Source organism: Globicephala melas, chromosome 18 (assembly GCF_963455315.2).
Source record: "Globicephala melas chromosome 18, mGloMel1.2, whole genome shotgun sequence".
In the NCBI taxonomy this organism is placed as follows: domain Eukaryota; kingdom Metazoa; phylum Chordata; class Mammalia; order Artiodactyla; family Delphinidae; genus Globicephala; species Globicephala melas.
Window position 1 is genome coordinate 12,242,410 of NC_083331.1, and position 27,837 is coordinate 12,270,246.

General features: G+C 41.3%; 2 protein-coding genes across 3 annotated transcripts in view; one reads left to right on the forward strand and one right to left on the reverse strand.

Moving 5' to 3' along the window:
• SPART (spartin) overlaps positions 1-27,837 on the reverse strand; it is a 377,051-nt gene that overhangs the window by 275,103 nt on the left and 74,111 nt on the right. Inside the window, exon 2 of the mRNA XM_030882503.3 lies at positions 1,152-1,929. The gene's annotated coding sequence lies outside the window, so the exon portion shown is untranslated. The remainder of the gene's footprint in view (positions 1-1,151; positions 1,930-27,837) is intronic.
• On the forward strand, positions 22-27,804 carry SERTM1 (serine rich and transmembrane domain containing 1). Of its 2 annotated transcripts, XM_030882510.2 has the most exons (3): positions 22-559; positions 2,376-2,441; positions 24,906-27,804. In XM_030882510.2, exon 3 carries the CDS (start codon positions 25,083-25,085, stop codon positions 25,404-25,406), a length of 324 nt encoding a protein of 107 aa, XP_030738370.1. In that variant the 5' UTR covers positions 22-559; positions 2,376-2,441; positions 24,906-25,082; the 3' UTR covers positions 25,407-27,804. The 2 variants fall into 2 exon arrangements, with proteins under 2 accessions (XP_030738370.1, XP_030738371.1); XM_030882511.2 differs by lacking the exon at positions 2,376-2,441.

Here is a 27,837-nt window from a genome sequence, read left to right on the forward strand (position 1 = left end):
GCGAGGGCCCCAAACAGCTCAGAGCTGGGCTTGCTGTGATGCACCTGGACTCGTGGTTTGGACTGGGTGCTGCGCGGACTCATAAAAGATAAGAGGAGAAGAAACTTGGCAGGAAGTAGATGCTTTTGCCTGCAGAGAGAGGTCCTTGAGTCCCCAAGGAAACTGCGTCCCCTCCCTCAATACACACGCGCGCACAAAAGTTGAGGGCACACCTGCCTTCCCCAGATGGGGCTCCCTGTGCAAACGCCTCCTCCTCCTCCAGGATTTTCCAACGCCGGCGCAAGCTCCTCCCTCGCCCGAGCGGGGCTCCAGTCCTAGCCCCAAGCGCCCGCCCGAGCGGCGGCCGGGAGTGGGTCCCGTTCGCCGTCATTGGCTGTGCGGCTGGGGGCGGAAAGAAGACTTTGGCTGCGCCCGCCGCCCCAGTGAGCCCCACATTCCCGCGGACGGCTTCGCGGGCGCGGATCGGCGGGACCCGGACGCCAGCGAGGAGGTCGGCGCAGCCCGGTCCCACCCCGAGCGCGGGAGCCGGCGGGGCAGATCAGCGCGTCCCTATTGGCAGGTCAGTGAGGGGCTCCCAACGCCGCCCGTGAGCAGTCGCAGGGGAGTGGGCGCCGGGGACACCCCGGAAGGGGGCTCGCCCTCTGCCACGGGCGCCCTGTCTCCTCCCGTGGGGCGGCCTCGGGTCGCGGAGGCTCCGCTCCCTCCTGAGCCGCCTCGCAAACTCTCCCCGGCTCTCAGCGGTTTGGCTCCTTGCTCTGGACACCCCCGAATCTGTCCCCTTCGTGCCGGCTACATCCTTACTGCCGGCTAGCAGCCTCCGCTGCCCGGCTCTCCCTGTTCTCGGGGTGACTTCGTGGGGCTACAGTGGGACGCAATGTCCTTGGTCCCGGGATGACCCGCTTCTGTCCCGGACGCACGGAGCCGGGGAGGTCTGCCCTCGCGTCTGCCGCTGCAGAGGTTGATTGATTTCCCTGTGCAAGTGCAGACAGTTCTGCACTTTGCGGAGCGTGTCTCTAGGTGCATTCTGATTATTCCTGCCTTTGTGGTGTGTGCGGTCACGCTTGTGTTTGGCGCCTACCTGGATTTCTGGGGTCATCCGTCCCTTCCTGGGGACTCGCTGCTCACACACTGACAGCCGCTTTGTACCTTACCTTGCTCGCGTGAGTCTTTTCACCTGTCTCCGGCGGCTCCGAATCCGGTTAAGTTCTACCTGGCGCAGAACATCCTGGCGTTCCCCAGCCGTGGTTTCCCGAGCTCTTGGTTGTAGGAAAACGCACCAGCTACCTTTCCCTTTTCCGTGATCTGATGAGACGCTGGAATCCTTCGTTTCCCTGCCGAGGTGCATTCATCATGGGCAAATTGTTTGAGTTCTAATTGAGGAGGGAGGTGTGTGATGTGCCGTCCTGCGGGGAGTAGAAGGACCCCTTCATTCACAGAAACATCTTGTTGAGTACCAGACCAGGTTAGCGGGCTGCACCTGCTCGCTTTCCACCGCCAGACGCCTGGGGCCCCGTTGGTCCCAGTTTTGGTGTCAGACTCCAGAGACAGGGTCCGTTTCCTATTGTCCTTCGTTTCCTCTGCCCGTTAAATTTCCTTCGGAAAATTCTCTGCTGAAGTATTAAGCACTTGGGTGGTTCTTTGCGGGGGATAATAGGATCCGATGGCTGCATGACGTCTCAAAGCCATTGCATTTGGTTCAGTCCAGACACCAGGTGCAAAGGGCGGGAAATAAGCAGCGATTAGGTCCTGGGCAAGTCCCAGGCCGACCCGAGGGACCATGCCTCAAGATCTTTCTTCTCAGGTGCTTTTCACTTTAGATTTTTCAGATTCATTGTCAGACAATTGCCTACCAACGGGAGAAGAGTCAAGATAAGCAATACTCTTCTTCAAAGGTTTACCTCATAATGCAGTCTTGCAGCCCAATGCATCCTTGAAAAAAAGAAAAAAAAAAAGCAGTATTTAGCCTGTATTTTAGCTTATTCGTGAACTAGCTCCTAGACATGCTTAAATATGTTTTGTGACTAAACTGCTTTATTTTGCTAAGTATAAAGGCATTTTGCCCCACTCTCACGCCCCGCCACTTACACCCTTTATAATCAGCACGTAGCTCATAGGTAACGTGAACGGGCTCTTGAAGCGTGTGTTAGTGAGACTGTCTCGCATTGACACCACCCCACAGAGCACATCCCAGTAACCTTCAAATGCTGGGCATTGTGGGGATGGGGAACCATTTGCCAACCTCTGAAGTATTCTGGGAATAGTGAGTTCCAGAAAATGGGTGGGGTATTCCATTTTTGTGTTTGTGTTTGAAGTTTATTATTTATTTGGCTTATTTATTTATTTTTTTTTTACTATTTTTGATTCCTCTACGTAAGGCAAAGTGCTTGAAGAGCTTCACCACACACACATTTACGGTTCTCATTAAAGAAGCCTCACATAAGGTAAGATCCATTCTGTTCTCCCTGCTGTTGGTTAGTTCAATTCAACAGATTTTACTGGATGTCTGTGATGTAAAGAGATAAATAACGGTATGCTGGTGTGTGGCTTCAAATCTATCAGAAGGTTTATTTGCAGGCTTCCTGAGTTTCTTTTTTATTTTTCTTTTTTAATGAGGGCAGATGAAGGATGACAGAGCTGATTGGTGAGAATGATTAATCACACTAATCATTAAGTAAACTTGGAGTCATACATTTTTCCTAAGAATGAAAGATTAAGCCATCACAGGCAAAATTCTCTGATTTGGCCTCTACTCTAGATCAAGTCTCAGCCCATTTGATAATATTTCTTCTCTGGGCTTACTCTTCTCCCTGTGCTTGTAAAGTCTGTAGAATTTATATTTAACTGTTTTATATTTAAATATTTTTTAAAGATTTACTTAGTTATTAGGGAAAAGCAAAAAGTAAAATTATGGCTGAATTTTTGTGTTTTGCTCATTTGGGTATTTTAAATAGTAATTTAAGAACCTGGAAAATTATGAAAAAGCCTTTGACATCAGGCACTGGTGTAGGTCCCACTTGCCTGGCTCCTGGCACCCATGAACCATTCAGTAAATATTTGTTAAATGAAACTAGAAGCCAAAAAGTAGTGTGGCAGAAGAATTTTCTTCAAATAGATATATACGGAACATATTGTATAATTACATTACTACATTAATACAAAGCATCACAGACTTAACTTTTATAGGCTATTTCATTATTGTTCATAATGACAACTAACAAAACAATAAAGCCTTCAAGTTAGTTAATGGAATTAGGGAACCCAACAGAGAGGAAGCTCAAATTAAGTGCCGGAGTTGGCAGGATTCCTTTTAGCTAACAGATGTACCTACAGAAATCAAGCCAGAGGCCTGATTTGATTCAGTAGTCCATGATACCCACATGTGGACTAGCCTTTGACACAGAACTGGGAAGTCCATCTGTGCATCCACTGTCTTTGCAGGTCCAGGGTAGCAGGCTACCGAACCACATTCTAGGGCCTCGTCACCTCTGATTCTGATTTGTGGCAGATGTCTCTGTGGGAGAGAGCACTCTGAGATGCTCAGTCACGTGACACAGAATGCCTTCTTCAAGAGCTCCTTATGAATAGAATCCATGCTCGCACTTGCATTACCAGGAAATAGTTATTATTTAGTCTACACTAAGTTTTGACAACAACAACCACAAAAAAATGGAGATTCTGAGTAGTCAAGTAGCCATATACAATTTAACAGTATCTCTAAACACGACATGGCACAATCCAGCCAGAACAGTGTCAATATTTCAATCCTCTGAATTCATATCAGGAACAGGATAGACTGTCATTAATATTTCCTGAGTTCCTAACTTTTAAATGATTATTTATCAAGTTGTATTAAGATGGGAGATCAGTTGGTCCAGACTTATGATTTGTATTATGGGCTTGAACGTTGATGCTGATGCTGTTACAGGCAACAGTGAACAGGTCTGGAAATTGTTAGCCTATAACAGTTGTTAAAAATCGTGACTTAAGAAGGTAACAGCCCTGAATACAATTTTTGATGGGAAACAAAAGCATAGGTGGTTGTAAGAACCTGTTTCAGACTCAGAAAGACAGGAAGATGACTTAACCATAGTTAAAATACTAAAGTAATTCATTCAGGGAACATTTAACATATAGATTCCCTCCCCAGGGGTAGCCAAGACAGCAGCCTTCCTGATTCATTTGTCACGGTAGTCTAGTACTGATCAACAGTGCCTGGCTATCTATCAACTGTTGCCAATTAAGCTGGTTTTGTTCTTACTCGCTTTCACTTTTCCTATGACCAGGATTATAGCAGAGGGATTTATCTTCTCATTTCTTAAATAGAACATTCAGAACATGCTGTAAAATGCAACTGTAACAGAAAGTGCAGTCAAGTCCTACTGGGCAGGTTGACTTACTGGCCTCAGACTGAGAGTCTTAAACTTTGAAATAAAAGGTACATATGAATCATTTCAAAGGCTTGTGTTAAGTGTATACATTACAAAAAAAGAAGGAAGAGGAGGAAGAGAAAGAGTTCTGGGCTCAAAAATCAGTTATGTTTTCACTGCGTAAGCTATAATTAAATTTTATTTCTATTTCTTAATGAAAATGCCCATATTGTTTTTCTGATTAAAATTCAATTCATAGTCTTTGTACCAACATTCAGATACAGACATACACAAAATAGAATATGAACATACCCATAATATCACCCACTAACAAATCATATGTTAACAGCTTGGTGCATAACCTCTTATTTCCTTTAGTTTAGTTTAGTCTGGTTTGGTTTGATTTTGCATGCCTCTAAAATTGTGGACGCAGTGTAGTAGCAGTGGCCGTGATAGTAGTTTTTTTTTTTTTTTTTACAAAAACAGAATCATACTATGCACGAGTCTGAAGCTTACTTTTTGACTTTGCCATACATCTTTCCATGCTAGAACATATAATCCTTTTGATTACACCAGAATTCTCCATTTGTATGACTCTTCCATCATTCATTTAACAAATCCTTTACTCATGGTCATCTTGGTAGCTCCAATGTTTAGCTACAGCGTACATCTTTGTGCATGTGCATCTTAAATGTGTCTGATTTTTTCCCCATAGGGTAAATTATCAGAATTCATTATTTATATTATTAGCCTATATGCCATATATTTTTGGGTAAAAAAGGAAGCACTCAATAATTCATCCAACAAGTAGTAGATATTCCCCACTGTGACCCAGAGTGTCTTCTATATGCCCAACATTATTTTTTGCACTTAAATAACAATTTTTATTGCTGTTAAACATTCATAGAGAAAACACACAAGTCATAAGTACATAGTTTATGATTTATGTGTTCAACTTGAACACACTCATATAAATGGAATCCAGGTCAAAAATAAATATTTACCAATCCCCTCCTTTGTGCTCTTCATGTGCCTTGGCAACCAATTGATTATTCTAACAATTACTCACGAGAAAGTCCTTTGTGAGTTTGTTGACCTTGATTTTCATAGTCGAGTGCTAAATTATGGGAACTATGCCTTTAAGATTGACAGTGGAATATTGACTGATGCTTCTCAGACCTTCAAGGACTCCTCGTTGACAAAGTTGGCCTGGTTCAGCTGAATTAGTTTCCAAGATCCTTCATTCTGTCCTCTTATCACTTTATCATCCCTAGCAATTTTGGTCTTATATTTATCCATTCGATCCTGCTTGGCTCATATTTGGATTGATATGATAAACTTTCGATAACAAAAGAAACTGAGTAACTTGTTTTTCATTTGATTTCCTCTTGTTGGCCACCCAGCTCAGATGAGTATAGATGGATTTAGAGTTGGAAAAGGAATCCTGGGCTCTCAGTTTGTGGTTTCTGTCTCCAGCTGTCTCCTTCTGCCATCCTTTGTCTTAAGGAGTACAAATAATGACCTTCAAAATTTACTTAACTTTTGGAGACCTCAGTTTCTTGATTTTTAAGGACTTCCAGCTTCTCAATTCTATGAAAAACGTTTTCCTTTAATGTTGTGGTTGTTGTTTCTTGTTTGGTTTTTGTTTTAGTATTGTTAGATTTGCTTTTTCATAGAGGAAAGTTAATATTGAGTGACTGTAAGGAGAGACGGAATGAGTTAGATACATGAAAAGTGTTTTAAGTTAGTTCCACAATGAATGAGAAGAGAAAATATTTGCTTCTTTTCTGTCCATGTGTTTTCATTCCTTGTGTTATTTTTCTAAGAAGCTGAGGTCTGGATCCGTTTCCGAGCACAATACTGCTGATACTGATCACTCTCAGGCTGAGCACAGTAGTGAGCACAATACTGATCACTGCTCACATCACCATGGCTATGATCTAGATGAAGTGCTACTCAAAGTAGTTCACGCACCAGTGCCAGCCCTTGAATTGTTAATTACTCATTTACCATGAGAGATGGAACTTGAGTCAGAATATAAATCAAGTAAGGCACTAAGCACACTTTCTAGTTTAGATGGCTTTTTTGGTGGTAAGACCTTCTTGAAGAAGGAAGCAGTGCTTTGCAAGTTCCTCTTCTCACAAGGACTCATAACCCATATATTCCCGAGGGAGCCAAGTGGCTACTCTGAGTGGCATTGATCTCTAATGTGGGGCTTTGTAGTTAAATTGAGAAGTTTATAAAAATGTAAACATTTTCTCCTTCTGTACTGATTTTCTATTGAAATTGGGTTTTTTTTGAGGGGAGGGTGTGTTTATCCTTGAGATAGAGCGACTAACAGCACCATGGTACATGATGTTGCTGAATGCAGTAAATTATAATACCCTTCCCTACAATGATCAGCGTATTGTCCTTGACCCTTTTCATCTCCACAGACGAGCACAGGGACAGGTTGTGATTATAAAGGACTTGGTAATTTTCAAAGGATGGGATTATCATAGAATTTAACTTAACACTTTAAATAAAAAACAATGCATCTTACTTCCACATCCAGTCACATCTTCACTGACTCACTGTGGTAAACTCCCTTTCGATTTTTATTGTGCTCTTCAGAATACATTCGTTCCAACCACTCAGCTATGTTCATGATAATGTATTTCAGTATTAACAGCAGATTCCTCCATCCTTTCCTCAATTATCCTGGTGGACACTTGACTCAATAAAATCTTTGTTGAATATTGTTGAGAGACACAATCGTTTGATAAAAGTATGGTCAGAGTTTCCTCTAGAGCCTGGAACTATTAATTTTATTGCCATAACTAAAATATTTATAAATTTAGTGAGTGTGCATAATTTTTATTTACTATTGAATAATTACCCTTTGACTAATCAATATGAATACAAGATCATGTATTCATTCATTCATTCAATAAATATTATCATGCAACCAAAAACAGAACAAATAGGAACTACCTCTCCAAGAAGCTTCAAGTTTCATCATTCCTTTATCCTTTCAATCTTGCAAGCATCCAACAGATACTTATTGAGCATCTTTATACCAGAAACTGTGCTGAATCATGGATAGAAAGATGAATCCTTGGAGAGACCTTCAAGATGGAGAAGGAGTAAGATGTGGAGATCACCTTCCTCCCCACAGATACATCTACATGTGGAACAACTACAGAACACCTACTGAATGCTGGCAGAAGACCTCAGTCTTCCCAAAAGGCAAAAAACTCCCCACGTACCTGGGTAGGGCAAAAGAAAACAGAAAAAAACAGAGACAAAAGAATACGGACGGGACCTGCATCTCAGGGAGGGAGCTGTGAAGGAGGAAAGGTTGCCACACACTAGGAAGGCCCTTCACTGGGGGTGCCGTGGGGGGAAGCTTCGGAGCCATGGAGGAGAGCGCAGCAACAGGGGTGTGGAGGGCAAAGCGGAGAGATTCCCACACAGAGGATCGGTGCCAACCAGCACTCACCAGCCCGAGATGCTTGTCTGCTCACCCACCGGGGCGGGCAGGGGCTGGGAGCTGAGGCTCGGGCTTTGGAGGTCAGATCCCAGTTAAAGGACTGGAGTTGGCTGTGTGAACACAGCCTGAAGGGGGCTAGTGCGCCACAGCTAGCCGGGAGGGAGTCTGGGAAAAGTCAGGAACTGCCTAAGAGGCAAGAGACCATTGTTTCGGGTGTGCGAGGAGAGGGGATTTAGAGCACCGCCTAAACAAGCTCCAGAGAGGGGCGCGAGCCACGGCTATCAGCGCAGACCCCAGAGACGGGCATGAGATGCTAAGGCTGCTGCTGCCGCCACCAAGAAGCCTGTGTGCAAGCACAGGTCACTCTCCACACCTCCCCTCCTGGAGTCTGTGCAGCCCGCCACTGCCAGGGTCCCGTGATCCAGTGACAACTTCTCTGGGAGAACGCACGGCATGCCTCAGGCTGGTGCAGTGTCACACCAGCCTCTGCCGCCACAGGCTTGCCCCGAACTCCGTACCCCTCCCTCCCCCCGGCCTGAGTGAGCCACAGCCCCCGAATCAGCTGCTCCTTTTTTTCTTTCTTTTTTTAAAATTAGGTTATGTGAAATCTTTTTGTCTTGTTTTTGCGGTACGCGGGCCTCTCACTGTTGTGGCCTCTCCTGCCGCGGAGCACAGGCTCCGGACGCGCAGGCTCAGCGGCCACGGCTCACGGGCCCAGCCGCTCCGCGGCACGTGGGATCTTCCCGCACCGGGGCACGAACCCGTGTCTCCTGCATCGGCAGGCGGACTCTCAACCACTGCGCCACCAGGGAAGCCCGAAATCTTTGTTTTTAATGTAGGCACTTATCACTATAAACTTCCCTCTTACTACTGCTTTTGCTGTGTACTTTTTTTTTTTTTAATTAATTATTTATTTATTTTTGGCTATGTTGGGTCTTCGTTTCTGTGCGAGGGCTTTCTCTAGTTGCGGCGAGCGGGGGCCACTCTTCATCGCAGTGCGCGGGCCTCTCTTGTTGCGGAGCACAAGCTCCAGATGCCCAGGCTCAGTAGTTGTGGCTCACGGGCCTAGTAGCTCCGCGGCATGTGGGATCTTCCCAGACCAGGGCTCAAATCCGTGTCCCCTGCATTGGCAGGCAGATTCTCAACCACTGCGCCACCACGGAAGCCCCAGCTGCTCCTTTAACCCCATCCTGTCTGGGCGCAGAACAGACGCCCTCAGGCAGCAGCAGAACAGACGCCCTCAGCCTCAGGAGCAGCGCATTAAATCTCCACAATCAACTTGATGTACCCTGCATCTCTGGAATACCTAAATAGACAACAAATCATCCCAAAATCGAGGTGGTGGACTTTGGGAGCAACTGTAGACTTGGGGTTTGCTTTCTGCACCTAATTTGTTTCTGGTTATATGTTTATCTTAGTTTAATATTTAGAGTTTATTATCACTGGTAGATTTGTTTATTGATTTGGTTGCTCTTTTCCTTTTTTTATATATATATAGATATATTTTTCCTTTTTCTCTTTTTGTGAGTATATATGTGTATGCTTCTTTGTGTGATTTTTGTCTGTATAGCTTTGCTTTTACCATTTGTCCTAGGGTTCTGTCTGTCCTTTTTTTTTTTTTAGTATAGTTTTTAGTGCTTGTTATCATTGGTGGACTTGTTTTTTGGTTTGGTTGCTCTCTTCTTTCTTTCCTTTTTTTATTAATTTTTAATTTTTTTATTTTTAATACTTTAAAAAATTTTATTTTAATAACTTTTATTTTATTGTATTTTTTTTTCTTTCTTTATTTTTTTCTTCCTTTTCTTCTGAGCCATGTGGCTGACAGCATCTTGGTGCTCTGGCTGGGTGTCAGGCCTGAGCCGTTGACGTGGGAGAGCTGAGTTCAGGACATTGGTCCACCAGAGACCTCCCGGCTCCACATAATATCAAACAGTGAAAGCTCTCCCAGAGATCTCCATCTCAATGCTAAGACCCAGCTCCACTCAACAAATAGCACGCTACAGTGCTGGACACCCTATGCCAAACAACTAGCAAGACAGGAACACAGCCCCACCCATTAGCAGAGAGGCTGCCTAAAATCATAATAAGGTCACAGACTCCACAAAAACACACCACCAGACCCAGTCCTGCCCACCAGAAAGACAAGATCCAGCCTCATCCACCAGAACACAGGCACCAGTCCCTTCCACCAGGAAGCCTACACAACCCACTGAACCAACCTTAGCCACTGGGAGCAGACACCAAAAACAACGGGAAATATGAAGCTGCAGACTGCAAAAAGGAGACCCCAAACACAGTAAGTAAAGGAAAATGAGAAGACAGAGAAACACACAGCAGATGATGGAGCAAGGTTAAAAACCCACCAGACCAAACAAATGAAGAGGAAATAGGCAGTCTATCTGAAAAAGAATTCAGAGTAATGAGAGTAAAGATGATCTAAAATCTTGGAAACAGAATGGAGAAAATACAAGAAACATTTAACAAGGAACTAAAAGAACTAAAGAGCAAACAAACAATGATGAACAACAAAATAAATGAAATTTAAAATTCGCTAGAAGGAATCAATAGCAGAGTAACTGAGGCAGAAGAACGAATAAGTGATCTGAAAGATAAAAGAGTGGAAATAACTACCGCACAGCAGAATAAAGAAATAAGAATGAAAAGAATTGACAAAAGTCTCAGAGACCTCTGGGACAACATTAAAAGCACCAACATTCGAATTATAGGGGTCCCCGAAGAAGAAGAGAAAAAGAAAGGGACTGAGAAAATATTTGAGGAGATTATAGCTGAAAAATTCCCTAATATGGGGAAAAAAATAGTCAATCAAGTCCAGGAAGCGCAGAGAGTCCCATACAGGACAAATCCAAGGAGAAACACACCAAGACACATATTAATCAAACTACCAAAAATTAAATACAAAGAAAAAATATTAAAAGCAGCAGGAGAAAAACAACAAATAACATACAAGGGCATCCCCATAAGCTTAACAGCTGATCTTTCAGTAGAAGCTCTGCAAGCCAGAGGGAGTGGCAGGACATATTTAAAGTGATGAAAGGGAAAAACCTACAACCAAGATTACCCAGCAACGATCTCACTCAGATTTGACAGAGAAATTAAAACCTTTACAGACAAGCAAAAGCTAAGAGAATTCAGCACCAACAAACTAGCTTTACAACAAATGCTAAAGGAACTTCTCTAGGCAGGAAACACAAGAGAAGGAGAAGACCTACAATAACAAACCCAAAACAATTAAGAAAATGGTAATAGGAACGTACATATCGATAACTACCTTAAATGTAAATGGATTGAATGCTCCAACCAAAAGACATAGACTGGCTGAATGTATACAAAAAAAGACCCATATATATGCTGTCTACAAGAGACTCACTTCAGACCTAGAGACACATACAGACTGAACCTGAGGGGATGGAAAAAGCTATTCCATGCAAATGGAAATCAGAAGAAAGCTGGAGTAGCAATTCTCATATCAGACAAAATAGACTTTAAAATAAAGACTATTACAAGAGACAAAGAAGGACACTACATAATGATCAAGGGATCAATCCAAGAAGAAGATATAACAATTGTAAATATTTATGCACCCAACATAGGAGCACCTCAGTACATAAGGCAAATGCTAACAGCCATAGAAGGGGAAATTGACAGTAACACAATAATAGTAGGGGACTTTAACACCCCACTTTCACCAATGGACAGATTATCCAAAATGAATATAAATAAGGAAACACAAGCTTTAAATGATACATTAAATAAGATGGACTTAATTGATATTTATAGGACATTCCAACCAAAAACAACAGAATACACTTTCTTCTCAAGTGCTCATGGAACATTCTCCAGGATAGATCATATCTTGGATCACAAATCAAGCCTTGGTAAATTTAAGAAAATTGAAATCGTATGAAGTATCTTTTCCGACCACAATGCTATGAGACTAGATATCAATTACAGGAAAAAAATCTGTGAAAAATACAAACACAGGGCTTCCCTGGTGGTGCAGTGGTTGAGAGTCCACCTGCCGATGCAGGGGACGCGGGTTCATGCCCTGGTCCGGGAGGATCCCACATGCTGCGGAGTGGCTGGGCCCGTGGGCCATGGCTGCTGGGCCTGTGCATCCGGAGCCTGTGCTCTGCAACAGGAGAGGCCGCAGCAGTGAGAGGCCCACGTACCGCAAAAGAAAACAACAAGAAAACCAAAAACAAAAATACAAACACATTGAGGCTAAACAATACATTACTAAATAACCAAGAGATCACTTTAGAAATCAAAGAGGAAATCAAAAAATACCTAGAAACAAATGACAATGAAAACACGACAACCCAAAACCTATGGGATGCAGCAAAAGCAGTTCTAAGAGGGAAGTTTATAGCAATACAATCTTACCTCAAGAAACAAGAAACATCTCAAATTAACAACCTAACCTTACACTTAAAGCAATTAGAGAAAGAAGAATAAAAAAACCCCAAAGTTAGCAGGAGGAAAGAAATCATAAAGACAGATCAGAAATAAATGAAAAAGAAATGAAGGAAACAATAGCAAAGATCAATAAAACTAAAAGCTGCTTCTTTGAGAAGATAAACAAAATTGATAAACCATTAGTCAGACTCATCAAGAAAAAAAGGGAGAAGACAGAAATCAATAGAATTAGAAATGGAAAAGGAGAAGTAACAACTGACACTGCTGAAATACAAAGGATCAGGAGAGATTACTACAAGCAACTCTATGCCAATAAAATGGACAACCTGGAAGAAATGGACAAATTCTTAGAAAAGCACAACCTTCTGAGACTGAACCAGGAAGAAATAGAAAATATAAACAGACCAATCCCAAGCACTGAAATTGAGACTGTGATTAAAAATCTTCCAACAAACAAAAGCCCAGGACCAGACAGCTTCACAGGCAAATTCTATCAAACATTTAGGGAAGAGCTAACACCTATCCTTCTCAAACTCTTCCAAAATATAGCAGAGGGAGGAACACTCCCAAACTCATTCTACGAGGCCACCATCACCCTGATACCAAAACCAGACAAAGATGTCACAAAAAAGAAAACTAAATGCCAATATCACTGATAAACATATATGCAAAAATCCTCAACAAAATACTAGCAAACAGAATCTAACAGCACATTAAAAGGACCATAAACCATGATCAAGTGGGGTTTATCCCAGGAATGCAAGGATTCTTCAATATATGCAAATCAATCAATGTGATGAAACATATTAACAAGTTGAAGGAGAAAAACCATATCATCATCTCAGTAGACACAGAAAAAGCTTTCCACAAAATTCAACAGCCATTTATGATAAAACCCCTCCAGAAAGTAGGCATAGAGGGCACTTAACTCAACATAATACTGACAGAAGCTGGCTTGAACTCACACAGTTATTGCAGCAGAGGGAAGGGATATGGCAAATCTCACATGAAGTCTTACATTTTCTACCCAGAAGTGACATGTCACTTTTCCCCAAATTTTATTGGTCAAAACAAGTCATGTGGCCACCCTCATTTCAGAGGGGGTGGAAACACGCAGCCCTACAACATACCTGGACAGAGGGAAGAATGGCAGAAACATGTGAACATCACCAAGGACCATAGGTCTCAAATTTATCCCTCTTTTACCTCCAACCTCCCCAGAGAGAAGAAATGTAATGAACATAAAATTTGGAGACATAGGGATATAGATTTGAATGCCAGTCCTGCTTCTATGTGGCTGGGTAGCCTTGGGCAAGCTTTTAAATTCTCTGATCCTTAATTTTCTCATTGGTTAAAGAAAGGTGAGGGATAATAATAACTAGAGTAGAGAGCTGTGAAGATTAAAGAATATACACCTGCACCATGTACACACACACACACACACACACACACACACACACACACAACTAGTATATGCTTTTATTTAATACATATTGGCTGCTGTCATTCATTTTGTTGTTGTTTTTCCAAACTAATTTGTCTGGACATTCCTTCTCCTACGCAAGCATCCCAGGTCCACCTTTCCCTGCCTGTCATGTTCTGTTTCCATTCCACAATGATTTGGGGATGCTCCCACCATCCCCTCCCCTCTACTTCCTATCACTCTTCTGGCATGATGTGCCCCCCTACATCCCAGGGCACATGACTGAAATAAAAGAGAACTTAGATGTAAGAGCAGTGAGTGATGTGTGAACGTGTGTTTCTGACCAAGGCTATTCCTACAATTGGATAAAAAGCACAGGGCACACAACCTTAAATGGTAAGGTGAAGAGCTCAACCCTGATAAAGGGCAAAGCCAAAGTCTGTTAAATCTTGTATAAGATACTCATGATTTTCATGAGTAAAACCATATTTATTTATATTTTTTAAAAGAAAGTGTAACTCTGTTATATAGGTCATCAGTGTAGCAGTCTGTTTTCTATAAATAATTACTCATTATTTTCCAATTTGACCTCCTTGCATTTTTAAGTTGAAATACATTCTGGGAGAATCTGAGCCTACACTTGTTTACTGCATCCATATTGTCTTTGACAGATTCTGGTCTTGAGTTGTTATCTCATATGACAACAGGCTGCTGGGGACTTGATTTCCTCCCACACTTGATAGCTTGCCATGTCATTTTGTTCCATGTTACAAGGAACATGTAGACATTCTCTTTGTTAGCCAGACTTTTGAGTTCATTGTGCTGCCTGAGAGAGAAGGAGAGGGAGAGGGAGAGGGAGGGGGTGGGGGGGAGAGAGAGAGAGAGAGAGAGAGAGAGAGAGAGAGGATGCATGAGAGAATATTAAGGCAAGCTCTGCTGCTCTGTTCACACAAAGGATTAGCAGGACGGTGGGAAGTCCCACATGGGAACTTGCTTTCCTGATAAAGGACACAATGTCCTCTTTTCTGTCTTCTGCCTTCCCTGGTAAACCTGGATGTCCTGGTAGAAGAGTAATTTCAAACCATGAGAGAGCACTTTGTCTCCTTATAGGGTTGGTGTTTTATGTAACCTCTGCCTAAAATCTGACTCATCTGGTACTTATCAATATAGGATACCTAGCTAGAGCCTCAGTCATATGATTGCTGATGACTGATGAAAAGCACTGTTAATATCAATGCTCCATATTTTCTTTTCATTTGCAGCTGCATTTTGTGACAACTAGATTTTCTTAAAATTGTTTATTGGCTCCTATTTCAAAAGACACTGGACCCTGGACTGTAAGAGAGTTCATGTGGTTGGGTTTAGCCTCTTGCCACACTAGAGGATTCACCCAAACCAGGGCAGTCAGAGGTGGTTGCTAGTTTAAGAGTTGTAAGGAGTGTGAGTTCTTTAATCTGCTGAACTTGGTGTTTGAAGACTGTTTGGCACTTACTGCCTAAATCAAGTCTCCCACTTGTACTGTGTTTATTTGCTGCTGTTGTTTCCTTCGGGCCCTGTGTGGAAGCTGGAGCTCACTGTCTATTGGGGGATCTCAGTGAGCTTCCCCAGAGTCCACCTACACATTAGTCCTCATTAGAAGACAACTCTCTCTCGAACCTTGAGGGAATTTTGCTAAGTGAAATAAGTCAAACCAAGAAAGACAAATACCACACGATCTCACTTATATGTGGAATCTAAGGAAACCGAAAACAAAAAAAAACAAGCTCATAGATAGAACAGATTGGAGGGGGTAGGGTGTGTGTGAAATGGGTGAAGGCGGTCAAAAGGTACAAATTTCCAGTTATAAAATAAATAAGTCATGGGGATATAACATACAGTATGGTGACTATAGTTAATAACACTGCATTGTATATTTGAAGTTGTTAAGACGGTAGATCTTAAAAGTCCTCACCGCAAGGAAGAAAATGTAACTATGGATGGTGGCAGATGTTGACTTACTGTGGTGATCATTTTGCAGTATACAAATGTCAAGTCATTATGTTGTACACCCCAAACTAATACAATGTTATATGTCAATTATATCTCAATTTTTTAAAAAGAAAGAAAACTACTCTCTCTTGACTCAAGATGACTCCAAAGCCCCTCCCTTTGACTGGGTATTTAAACTGCAAGAAAGATATCCTTGACTTCCTCTGAAGATGACTGATGATGTAAGATGAACATAACTGGATCCCATTGATCCTGGAGGCCCAGATTGAGATTCAGACCAGTGGATGGTGGCAGAGTGAAGTCATAAGCAAGGCTGGATGGCCAGTCACCATTCCTGGTCTTCAGGCAGCATCTCCCACCACCATGGATCCAGTTCCCTTGGGCATATTAAACTTCCTCTAACTTATTCTCTGATGCTTCACCTCCTGTACCTGTGGATTAGTGGGCATGATGGTAGCAGCAAATATTTGAACTTCTCCAATGCCCATTGAAGAATCAAGCTTAATCAGTGTATTTCTTTAGAAGCTTCTAACATTTTGGCTGACTTACTGCATATTATACTAAGCATATTTCTTAATATCCTTGGGGATAAATCATTTTTCCCCAAGTCGTATGTAGAAAAACTCCAATCCTACTGAAAAGTTGCAAGAATAATAACAATGGACACCTATATATCCTTTAACTAGACTAATCAGTTATTAACATTTTAACACATTTGCTTTATCATCTTTTCTTTCTGTATGTATATGTGTACTTATTTTTTTATTTTGGCTGAACCATTTGAGGGTTAGCTGCTGAAACTGTGACACTTCATAGTTACATACTTTGAACATGTACTTCCTAATAACAAGAACATTCTCCTGTATCACACTTAGGAAATTTAATATTGATAAAATGCAATTATCCAATGTACAGTCTATGTCCAGATTTCCCCCGTTATCCTAATAATGTCCTTTATAACAATGTTGTTTTTTCTTTTAATTAGTCCAAGGATCTTTCATCACATTAGAAGATAAATCTTGAAATCTGCATCCTACTTTTTCTTCTCTGATTATTCAGCTGACTACTAAATAATGTAATATGGCCAAAACTGTATGTAACCAGAACTTAGCCTGCCTAAGCTGCCGATTACTAAGCATTATTCTTTTTAAATATACATTTCACTATGGAAAGCATCATCATATGTTGACTGCCAGCCATGGAAGAATGAGAAAACTTATTTAGCAAAATTCATATGTATGAATTATGCTAAGCACTGGACTAATATCCAGAAGGGATGGGCAACGTATACACTATGTAATCAACTAAGGTTCTATTTGTAGTTGTATTATGAGGGACGATGGTTCATTATTTCAAGTAAACACTATGCCTTGGTTAAAAATGTCATCATGTAGACGACTCCATGAGCTTGAGTCCCCACTGGGAAATGCAAGACTTAAAACCCTTATACATACTTGTCATAGTCCAATCCATTTCTAAGGAATAGGCTACAAAACATCTTAGTTTAAACAAATACATGACTATAGTTGTCAATAGAGAAATATAAATAGTGGCCTGTTTCATTAATTTGCTAATACTGAAGTTCTTTTTAGACAACCTATGTCATCACTTTTTTTTTTTCCAAATTGTACCTGTACATGTTATTTTATAGATAGAGAATGGTTATTAGTTTTTGGCATATTCTTAAGTGCAAAATTAGAGAAGTGGATATATTAGATAATTTATGTTCTTCTCTTCCATATGCCTCAATTCTCAAGATATTTTAAGTGGAAATTAAGTTTGGGGTTTAAGTTATGGAGTGAATGAAACACTTACTATAGATCCATTCTTATGCTGAAAATTTACAAGACGAATATTTACAAGAGAACATACACAAAACAATAGACATTTACAGAAACATACACAAACAGAAAGGTTTTCACTGAACACATTAACCTGGATGCCAATGGGAGATGAAGGGAAATGGAGTGAGGAATTCAGAGAAAGAGGGATCAGTGGTGACAATTAGCCACAAACAGAGGAATATGTATTTAAAGAGGGAGGTAACAGTAGAAACAAGAAAAGAAGGAGTGGCATTTGTCGGGAGTCGTACAAGCTCTCTTATTTTTTCTTATACTGTGTGGCACCAGTGGCCCATGGCTGCCCGCTTCTGAGGAGTCTGCTTAAATTTAGGGTGGACTTCATCAAATGCTTATAGAAAACCCACATTTCCAAGCTCTTCCCTGTTTCCTTAGAGCAGCTTTAGAGGCACCCAAAGGCCTCTGGAGCGTGAGAGAGTAGACTGGGGGATACCTTGTGGTCTACCTATAAAGGTTTCAAAAAAAGAGTTATGACAATCACAAAATTAAGTTTACAAGAACAAAATCCTTCCATGTATCATATTCTATAAGGAGACTGTTAAGAGCATTTCCTGATTGGACAAAAACTATATTTGATACAAATTATTTTAACTGTGGAGACAGAATGAAAGACAATGGAAAAGGAAGAAATGCCATTCTCCAACCAGAGCATGGTTGAATGAGAATTTTCAAAAACATGTCTAGTATAATTAAAAATAAGCAAGCTTTTGTGTATACTAATGCTATAATTTAACCAATTCTAGCTGCTCCAAGAATAAAGAGTATTTTTTCTTACTACTCTTCTAAAATATTAGAAATGATCCAAGCTGAGTGGAGGGAGAGAACTGAACCCAAAAGTCCTCATTAAAAATGCTGTAACATCTTGAAAGGTTGATCTTTCTTCTTAACCATCTTTCTTCACACTGATTCATTTCAACCTTGCCTATGATCTTCAAGTCATTATTTCTTTGGCTGTTTGTTTTTTTCTCTAAATCAAGTGTTTAGCCAATAGCCTTTTCTCCTCCTCCCTAAAGATGACTTTCATTGTTTTGCTACTTCTTAACCAGTTCATGCTTCCTTCAACCTTTAAGTTGCCACTTTTCTCATTTTGGTTTAGACTAAGTGTGTTAACCAAGATGGGTCCAGTTTCCCCAAAGCACAGGACAGAGCCCTCCTTGGTCTTTTCTAGACATCATAAAAGAATCATGAAAAATATTATGCCTAGAACTGGTTTTATATTTGACCTTTTTATCCAGAAAATTATCCACTTAAACTCTTTTTCTAAGGGAGTATCATTTTAAAATAATTATTCTTAATAAGGCAGTGATTTGGACATAAAATCTTCACAAGAAATTTAGATACAGCAAAAATTTATTAAGAATAATAGTTTGATTTCCCCAGGAAAACACTGCTATATAAATGCAAGGGAAGTCATATCTATCAATATAATTACTTTTTAGGCTATACAAAGATAAGATGGTCAAAACAGTTACATTCCCTTCTGAAATACTTTCTGGTGTTTTTTTTTTTTTTTTTTTTAGTAGCTTTACTCAGTCTACACTGTTTTGCATGTCAAGAAATGTATATTCTGAATGTCTGTGGACTATACGTTATGTGGATAACTAACTTTTAAAAATGAGGACAAAATAATTAGTCTAACAGAAAAGTATTCTGAATATAATATAATTTAATTATTTTGCTGAGCCTGAGGCTGATCCAGAGAGATAAAAGTCATCACCAAGGGCTTCCCTGGTGGCGCAGTGGTTGAGAGTCCGCCTGCCGATGCAGGGGACACGGGTTCGTGCCCCGGTCCGGGAAGATCCCACATGCCGCGGAGCGGCTGGGCCCGTGAGCCATGGACGCTGAGCCTGCGCGTCCGGAGCCTGTGCTCTGCAACGGGAGAGGCCGCAGCGGTGAGAGGCCCGCGTATGGCAAAAAAAAAAAAAAAAAAAAAAAAAGTCATCACCAAGGTAAAGAGAATTAATAAGAGGTTGGACTGAATCCAAAGCCACCTAATGACTTACCCTAGAGATTGACTTTTAACATAAATCACAGATACCAAGCTGTTACTTTGCCATTTCTTTAATTTTCACCAAAGTACCATAAAAAAGTTCTGATTATATTTTCTGATCATTCTTTGGAACCCCAGATAAAGATGACTGTTCATTTTAATTTTTTTGGCTGCCATTGTCCAGTCTAGACCATGAATTCCAGGGCTTATTCAGAATCTTCATCTCTCCACACTTCTTTTCATGAGATGGTTCTCGAACCCTATGAGATAGCAGATAGACTCAGTTTTGTTTTTTTTTTTTGCGGTATGCGGGCCTCTCACTGTTGTGGCCTCTCCCATTGCGGAGCACAGGCTCTGGACGCGCAGGCTCAGCGGCCATGGCTCACAGGCCCAGCCACTCCGCAGCATGTGGGATCTTCCCGGACCAGGGCACGAACCCGTGTCCTCTGCATCGGCAGGCGGACTCTCAACCACTGCGCCACCAGGGAAGCCCTAGACTCAGTTTTTTTTCTTTACTTGCTTTTGCTTTTTATTGCGCTGATACTGGGAATCACAGTGAGATTCTACTCATTTTCAAACAAAATTCTTCTCTCAAAGCGTTGTATTGATTAAGTAGGAGCAGTTCTCAAATAGGCGAATATATGGATGGATTTAATCAGCTCTGAATAAGCTTAGTAGTAAGATAATAAACTTTATTTTCACTATTGCAAGCCCAGGGGTAAGTGCTGCCATTGACTGCTGGTCAAGATTTACCTTTAGAGAAGAGTGAGTGGCTAGTCTGTATTGTCAGCACCAATCTTCTCTCACCCAGCACAACCTAAAAGGCCACTAGGCAAAGAGAAAGTGTTAAGGGAAAAGATAATCATGCAAATTGTAAAGGAAAGCTCAAGGTCTTGTATAAAATATTTAACATTTAACAAGGTCTTGTATAAACATGCTGTTTTCTAAGTAGAACTAAAAGCAGCTGTGCTCAGATGTGACAAATTCCCTTCTAGATTCTGGAGATGATAGTTCCTGTATTCTACAGAGAAAGAAACCCAGTTTATCATCTAAAACTATTCATTACGTTATACTGTTAAATTTTACATTTGTAGACCAGAAAAAGCCTTTACCATATCACATTAATACTTTATCAAATCGTTGCTAATGGTTTGGGAGAACACCTTTTGGAGAATGACACAGCAGGGCGTGATAAGGATGAAATGTTGATTTGACATCATAACAGCTAGGGGACTCTTTGAATAATGTCTGCAAGGGAACAAAGCAGCTTGTCCCAGTTTTCCACAACAAAAACAACTTTCAAAGAGTTGTTATTCACATAGAAATGTATTTAAATAAAGGCCAGAAACTCAAGAGATTGCTGTGACAGGTTTGAGGTTGACTGTAGGCAGAGTTTTATACACGTTGCATTGTAGAAGTCAAGGCCCTGGCAGAGGCTCTGCCCACAGACAGGCTGGCGGCCAGGGGTCTGGAGATGCTTAGGTGAGAGAACTCAAGAGTTGAGGGCCTGTCAGCTCTTCTTCCTTTTACCAAGTAGCAAGGTACACACTAGAGAGTATGCTTTGTTCCTCCAAAACTTTACAGCCCTAATCACCCCATGGGAAGGAAAGCTTCCATTCTTTCAGAGGAGTCACAGTGGCTGGGCGCTGAGTGACATGGAAGCAGAGACCCACCCCCACCCCCCGCCAAGGTCTGACTTATCCGTGCGGTCCCTCCATCTCCCAACCCGCTGGGCTCACGGTGAGATTATAGTCAGTCCTTGCTCACTTCAGGAGGTGACTGCCTTTTGTAGATTTCTCCTCAGCACAGTTCTTTATTCCAAGAGACAAAGGGAAAGCTGGCTGACCATGAACTTAAACATATCCACAGATCTTCATTTATAAAATTGTGATCTCACTGTCTCATTTTCCTTTCTCAAAAATCACTTTCTGAGAATGGCTCAGAAAAAAAGCATCACAATCCCCACATGGCTTTAGGTGCTACCTGAAATGAGAGTCTGCTGTCGCTGCCCCTAGATAGGTCAAGGCTATGCATTTAAGATGAAGTCACTTTCTTCTTTCCTTTGAACCCCATCTGTTTGGAAGAAACAGCCCAAAAAGCAGCATCCTGAAACACACTTGTTTGATTTTGTTTCCACAGTACCTCCTTGGGCCTCATTCACACTGTCCCAGTGCCTAAACACACACAATTTTGATCGTCCTCAGCATTAAACATAGATTGTCAAAACAGTCACCAGAGAGAAAGAAGATTTATCAATTTTTAAAACATCTATAAGAAAATGAGAACTAATGTCATCAAATTAAAATGATTTCTAACACTGCATATGCTCTAGTGTTTCATAGTAGAAAAGTGAAATGAAATTCGTATATCTGTCATTTTAAATTAAGAAGTATTCAGGAAGTAATATTAAATCTAAAGTATTGGGGGAGGATGTTTAGAGAAGTTACTTAATTGTGAAATGTCAAATAAGGACACAAGGTTTCATCTATTGATTCCTACCATCTTCCAATGTCACTTGGAAGATCAGATGCTTTCCCCAAATCTTAACCTCATTTGCTATAAACTATTCCATAGACATTTGAGGCTCACAAGTGGGCTTTTGTCTGAAAGAAGGTGATCTTCAGGATGTGAAAAGTGCTCTTGGAATATTTACACTGTAAAGAGATACCTTTGTTTTAGCAAGTGGTCTGGCAGCCAGTTGTGAGCCCTGCCATTGAATTGCCAGTGACATTATCTGTGCCTCCAACCTCACCTCCAGAAAATTATACAGTTCTGGGTAGCGAAGGTGGTTTTAGAAAAATCAGCCAATTCCAGCTGAATCGATGACCTGCACGTGTCAGAATTATTGGACTAGCAGAGACCTGGAAGTTCCTCTAGTCTTTCTAGGCATCGAGAAAGAACTGTCTACCAGCCCTTTACTTGGATGGCCTTTTATCATTTTCAAAGTATGATTTTGGACACGGTATCACATCCTAACTTAGGATCTCGTGGAGAGGTAGGAAAGGTGTCATTGGACAAATGGGAAAACTGAAATATCAAGACTGAACTGTGAGCTTGTTCAAAATAAGTGGCAGGTGGGAACTAATTACCTGAGTCTTGTCATTTTCTCTTCCTACCATATTTGAGGAAACTAAGAATGCTGTTCAGGCATGGGTTCTTGTCAGTCTTCTGTCGCTGACTAGCTGTGAACCCTGAGTAAATCACAATTTCTTTGCTGATCAGTTTCTTCATCTGCAAAGTGGGAATAATAATTTCTGCTCTACCTCCCTTACAAACTAGTTTGTGTGAGGAGCAACATAAAATGCACAGCCCCTACCTTCTTGCCCATTCCAGAAAAAGAGTATGTAAAATCATTACTACCAAACGGTAGGAAAATTGAGACCGGATGGTATAAAGGGTGAGGATGGGCAGAGCTGAAAGTCCTGGCTTATCTTCTAATTAGATACATTTCTTTTGTCAAATCGATCAGCTTCTTTGTTCCCAGTTTCCTCAGCTAGACTTAAGAGGTCTTACCAAAACATCTTGAAGATTTCTTTTGATCCAGCCCATGAGATTCTTTCCTAGTTTTCTTGCCTATACGTCATGCTGTCTCTGAGATGCTGCTGTTTTCCCCTAAAGCATTTATGTGCTGTATGAGACAAGGTATTGCCAGATCACTGTGACACATTTGCAGTCCCACCGTGATTCTCTCTCTCCCTCTCTCTTTCTAAGGGTTGTTAGGAGCCTGTAGCAGACTTAGTGGAATTAAAATCAGCAGGCAAAGTGTAATGAGGACTAGGAGTCAAATTATTTTAGGAAGCGCTAGAACTGCCCGTGGCCCCCTCTGAGGAGCCACTAAGATGAGTAGCCTGCTTGACTGCCGACAGGGCAGCCCTCTCAGGAGGGTCCCCTCCTTCCCAGGGATCATTAGTGCCACTCAGCCACAGCCACAGCGGCCACTGTCAGCCCCTCAAGGAATCAGCCACTTAATTAGATTTGGGGAACGGAAGGGAAAGGCAAGTTTTCAAGGTAAAATGCAGGGCAGAGGTTACGGAAAGGGAAAGCCAGGGCAGAGTGGATATTTTCGCATTAGCGTTTCCCTACATCCGATGCAAGGAAATTGGAAATTTACAAAAAAATGATCTAATGCCATAAAGAGCTAGGAAGAGCATCTTTTCTGGATTTGAGGAAAGACAGTCATCCATCGGGAGGGATCATTCTTCCTCAGGCTGCCTCCCTCGCCCCCGCACAAACTAGGCAGAAGCTGGCTATGACTTCCCCAGTCACGGACGCGAGGGTGTCAGAGACACAAGGCACCCGCCCCCACGCCTGGAGCCTGCAGAATCATGCTCTGCCCCAGGGCTATCTGCCTGATTCAGTCCACTTTGTTTCCAGTGTTCCTCATAGGGACCCCGTGAGGAGGGGGAACATGGCCAAGAGCATTTCTTTCTCAGCACCCATTCACACACACACACACCACACCACATACACACAAACACCCACAACCCACACACAGTAAACTCATTTTGGCCCAATCTTAACAATTTACAAAGTGCTTCCCTGTCTATTATCTTGATCCCTGCATAACACAGTGAGGGAATGGGGCAGGTACTATATACCATTTTACAGATGAGAATAGTGAAGCTCAGAAAATGTAGGCAATTTGCCCAACTTCCCAAAGATAAAGGAGAATTCAGGCCTCAAACTTAAATCTCTTGACAGCAAAGCTAGTACTCTTTCTACCATTCAGAGGAAATCAAACCTTTATTCTTCTAAGTTAATCTAAAGGTTTTTTACTGAATGCCTAACATATGCAGAACAAAGTACAGAGGTAGACCTAAAAGAAAAGAACTACGTAGAAATGGCCCCCAAGCTCAAGAAGATATATTTTTATAAACAAATTAGCAAATTATGAAAAGCAAACTTACATATGCAGTGATTCTCCTAAGCATACTAGAAGGAAATACTGGTCTGGAATTATGCTAGTGGGCTGGAGAGTGCGGGGAATTCATTTTCTGGAGGAGGAAGGTTTGGAGCTAACTTTTGGGGTCCTATTCTCAGAGCATGCACTTGGAGCATCTGTTGAAATCTCAGCAGATGGAACGTATCAGAAATATATTTTCCTTTTTATTTCCTTTTTAGTTCCTTGCAGAAACCTGGCACCTAGGGTACTGTGGAGATCAGATAAAAGTGCATTTTTATATCATCATTTGTAATAGAAAGACAGAAACATTACTTGTTCCTGGGGAAATTATTTCATTCTTTTCCCTCCCTGGTTGATTTTATAATTAAGCCTTTGCTGAAATGAAAACTGGAAGTGAGATTCAAATGTAATTTTTTCTGAATAATGCACTCAGTTGTTTTGGTTTTTTTGTCTTTGTTTTTGCAGTGATGGACACCTGATACCCTGCTGCCTTTGCTTGGAAACTGAGTTTTGCTGTACTGATTTAACCACCCTCAATGTTTGCTGATGCTATCATGACAAAAAGAATGCTGATTCTGTCCCTGTTGACCCCTGTGTGAAACGGCTTTTCATATACTGTGCATTCTTTGACCTTCCATAAAGATGTCTGAACCTGACTCTTCATCTGTATTCTCGGGGAGTATGGAGAATGGAACTTTCCTCGAGCTATTTCCCACATCCCTGTCCACATCGGTGGACCCGTCCTCAGGCCACCTGTCAAATGTCTACATCTATGTGTCCATATTCCTCAGCCTGTTAGCCTTCCTGCTTCTACTTTTAATCATTGCCCTCCAGAGGCTCAAAAATATCATCTCCTCCAGTTCCTCCTACCCGGAGTATCCAAGCGACGCTGGAAGTTCTTTCACCAACTTGGAAGTCTGCAGTATTTCCTCGCAAAGGTCCACTTTTTCAAACCTTTCCTCCTGAAGAAAATGTAAGAATCCTTCAATGCTGCGGCCCTCGGGGAGTTTTCCCTCGGGAAGTGTCGCATGAAGTACGTGCCTCAGGAAAGAAACGCCCATTTTGTTCTTTTCCACTGATTAGACCCAGTTCTCCTTCTCCTTCAGCCCTGATTTCTTTTCCTGTTCATGATGCTTTTCATTGTGAATGTCGGAGTTGATGCTGACAGAAATGCATGCAAGGTGCAGAATTTCACCCAGACTGCTTGGTGAATCTGGGGCTGCCTTCTTCTCAGTGGGTCAGGCCACCCTGTTGGACACCTGAGGCAGAACTCACCTGAGGCGGCCTAGCAGAGGATGCTGGATCAGGGCTCTGCACTTGGCTTCTCTTACAAAACCGTAAAATCAATGGACTCAGCAGAAACTGGCTAAGTGAAGTCTGAGCAATGTGGAAGATACTATCCATATTTAAAAGATAAAGTGGAAACACCAATTTAAAAAAAAAGACTCAATTTAGATTTCATGTATAACATCTCTAAAACCGGGGACAAAAATATTTTAAATGTTTTCTAAATCACATTTATTGATGAATTAAGTCATATGTGGAAAAGTTCTGGAAGACTTTAACTTTTAATAGCAAGAAAAATATGTGTTATAATGCCATTTGTAATGTATTTCTGCCTCTTGGGTTTTTACCTACTTATGTTATAGTCATAATGCCCCTAACATGGTGGAATTCTTTGTGATAATTGCTGTTGCTATTACTAAGAGAAGCGCCAGAACAGACACCAGGACGTTTATTTTATATCTGTAATTCCCATCAATGGAATCACACATATGGAAAATACTAATTTAGTTGTATTTTGTACAGTAATAACTCCTCGCAGTTGTATATGTTCCTTTATTCAGTTTCACAGTCTTTATAAGTTTAGTGCAGAATTATAGTAAGACTCCAAGATGTCAGATGTTTGTTCACTCTTATTAGGTTGCAAAACTTAGAAGACTCAATAGCTAATATCCATGTTATTATATACTCCATGCACGTTACAGGTCTCTGATAACTTGTTGTTGTGTGTTAACGTAATACTCTACGTTAGGATTCCAGAATGTGGATTTATGTTTAAAATTGTAAACACTCACATTGGGTAGCTGCTGGGAGCTTAGTGATCCTGGGGCTGCCATACTGTGGTCAGCCAAGCACACCTGAACTCAGGCTTTGTCCATGAAATGAACCACACACCTGAACATAGACATGGAATATGGAGGGAATCAAGCTGCCCCTAAAAAACTAACAAAGCAAGCAAACTATGGCTTCTTAAGAGTAAGAATTTTAATTTAATTTTTAAAATAAATGGTCCACGGTGTAAACACTGAATGTATTCAGCCTACGAAGCCCACTGCATCAACATGCCCCTGTCTGCCCATGGCAACTGGATCCTTCTTGTCCAAAACATTTACTAATCTTAAGTGGTGGGCCTTCAACCCACCCTTTGGTGTGGTTGTGTGGAATCTCCATCCAGAACTGGGATGGGATGAAGAATCTGCCATTTTCACAGGGTCTATCTTTGTCATTCTAAAATGCTGAGAGAAATGCGGATCGGTAAGTGAGGATCAGAAGGTTTTTTTTTTTTTTAAATCCATAAGCCTCACTTAAATCAGACCACATTGAAAGGTTTATATATATCAAAAATGTCCTCAAACACCATAAGACCTGCACAGAGTTGCTGCCCTAAAATGTATAATTAGTGAAAATTTTGCCTTTGCTGTCATTTAAAGCATGGCAGTGTGTTAGAATGTTATTATGTAGTATAAATGCTGGACCAGAAAAACTCTGCTATTTTAGACCATTATAGCATTCTGTGTGTGTATATGTGTGTGTGTGTGTGTGTTTTTGTGTGTCTGTACACAACACATTCTCAGAATATATAATATATATATTCACACACTCCCAATTAAGAGTTGTGTGAAAGCTGCACAGGATTACAGAGGCATCTATATTCACTTTTGCTCTTTGATTAATCTTGTGCTATTTTGGTTACCAAGGAAGAAAGGACTTGGATGAACTGATTTTAAAAAATAAAGGAGCAAATTTGCCACACAACAGTACAATCTTAGTATGATCTGTTCTAAGGGGTAACTTTATACTCTTTCCTTCTGGAAGAGATCTAAAGGCTTCTAAAAGTAAAACTAACATTTTTTTTTTTAATTTGCAGTCACACACACCCCTCCCCCTCCCCCTGCCATGATGTTTCTAGCTCTCAAGGTTAACTAGAGTGATTGGAAGCAACATTCAAAGATGTAAAACAGGATTTGTCATTCCCAGCTTGTCAGGATAACAGATTGTACAACTTGAGATGAATTTGTGTTAAGAAGTTCAGAAAGGTTGGAAGACTGGTTTATAAATAAAGAAATCAAGCCCACTGAAAGCCTGGCTCTTCTCTTATTGTTTGTTCTCAGTG

Coding starts and splice junctions, on each gene's coding strand:
- SERTM1 (XM_030882510.2), top strand. CDS start 25,083: ATGTCTGAACCTGACTCTTCATCTGTATTCTCGGGGAGTATGGAGAAT.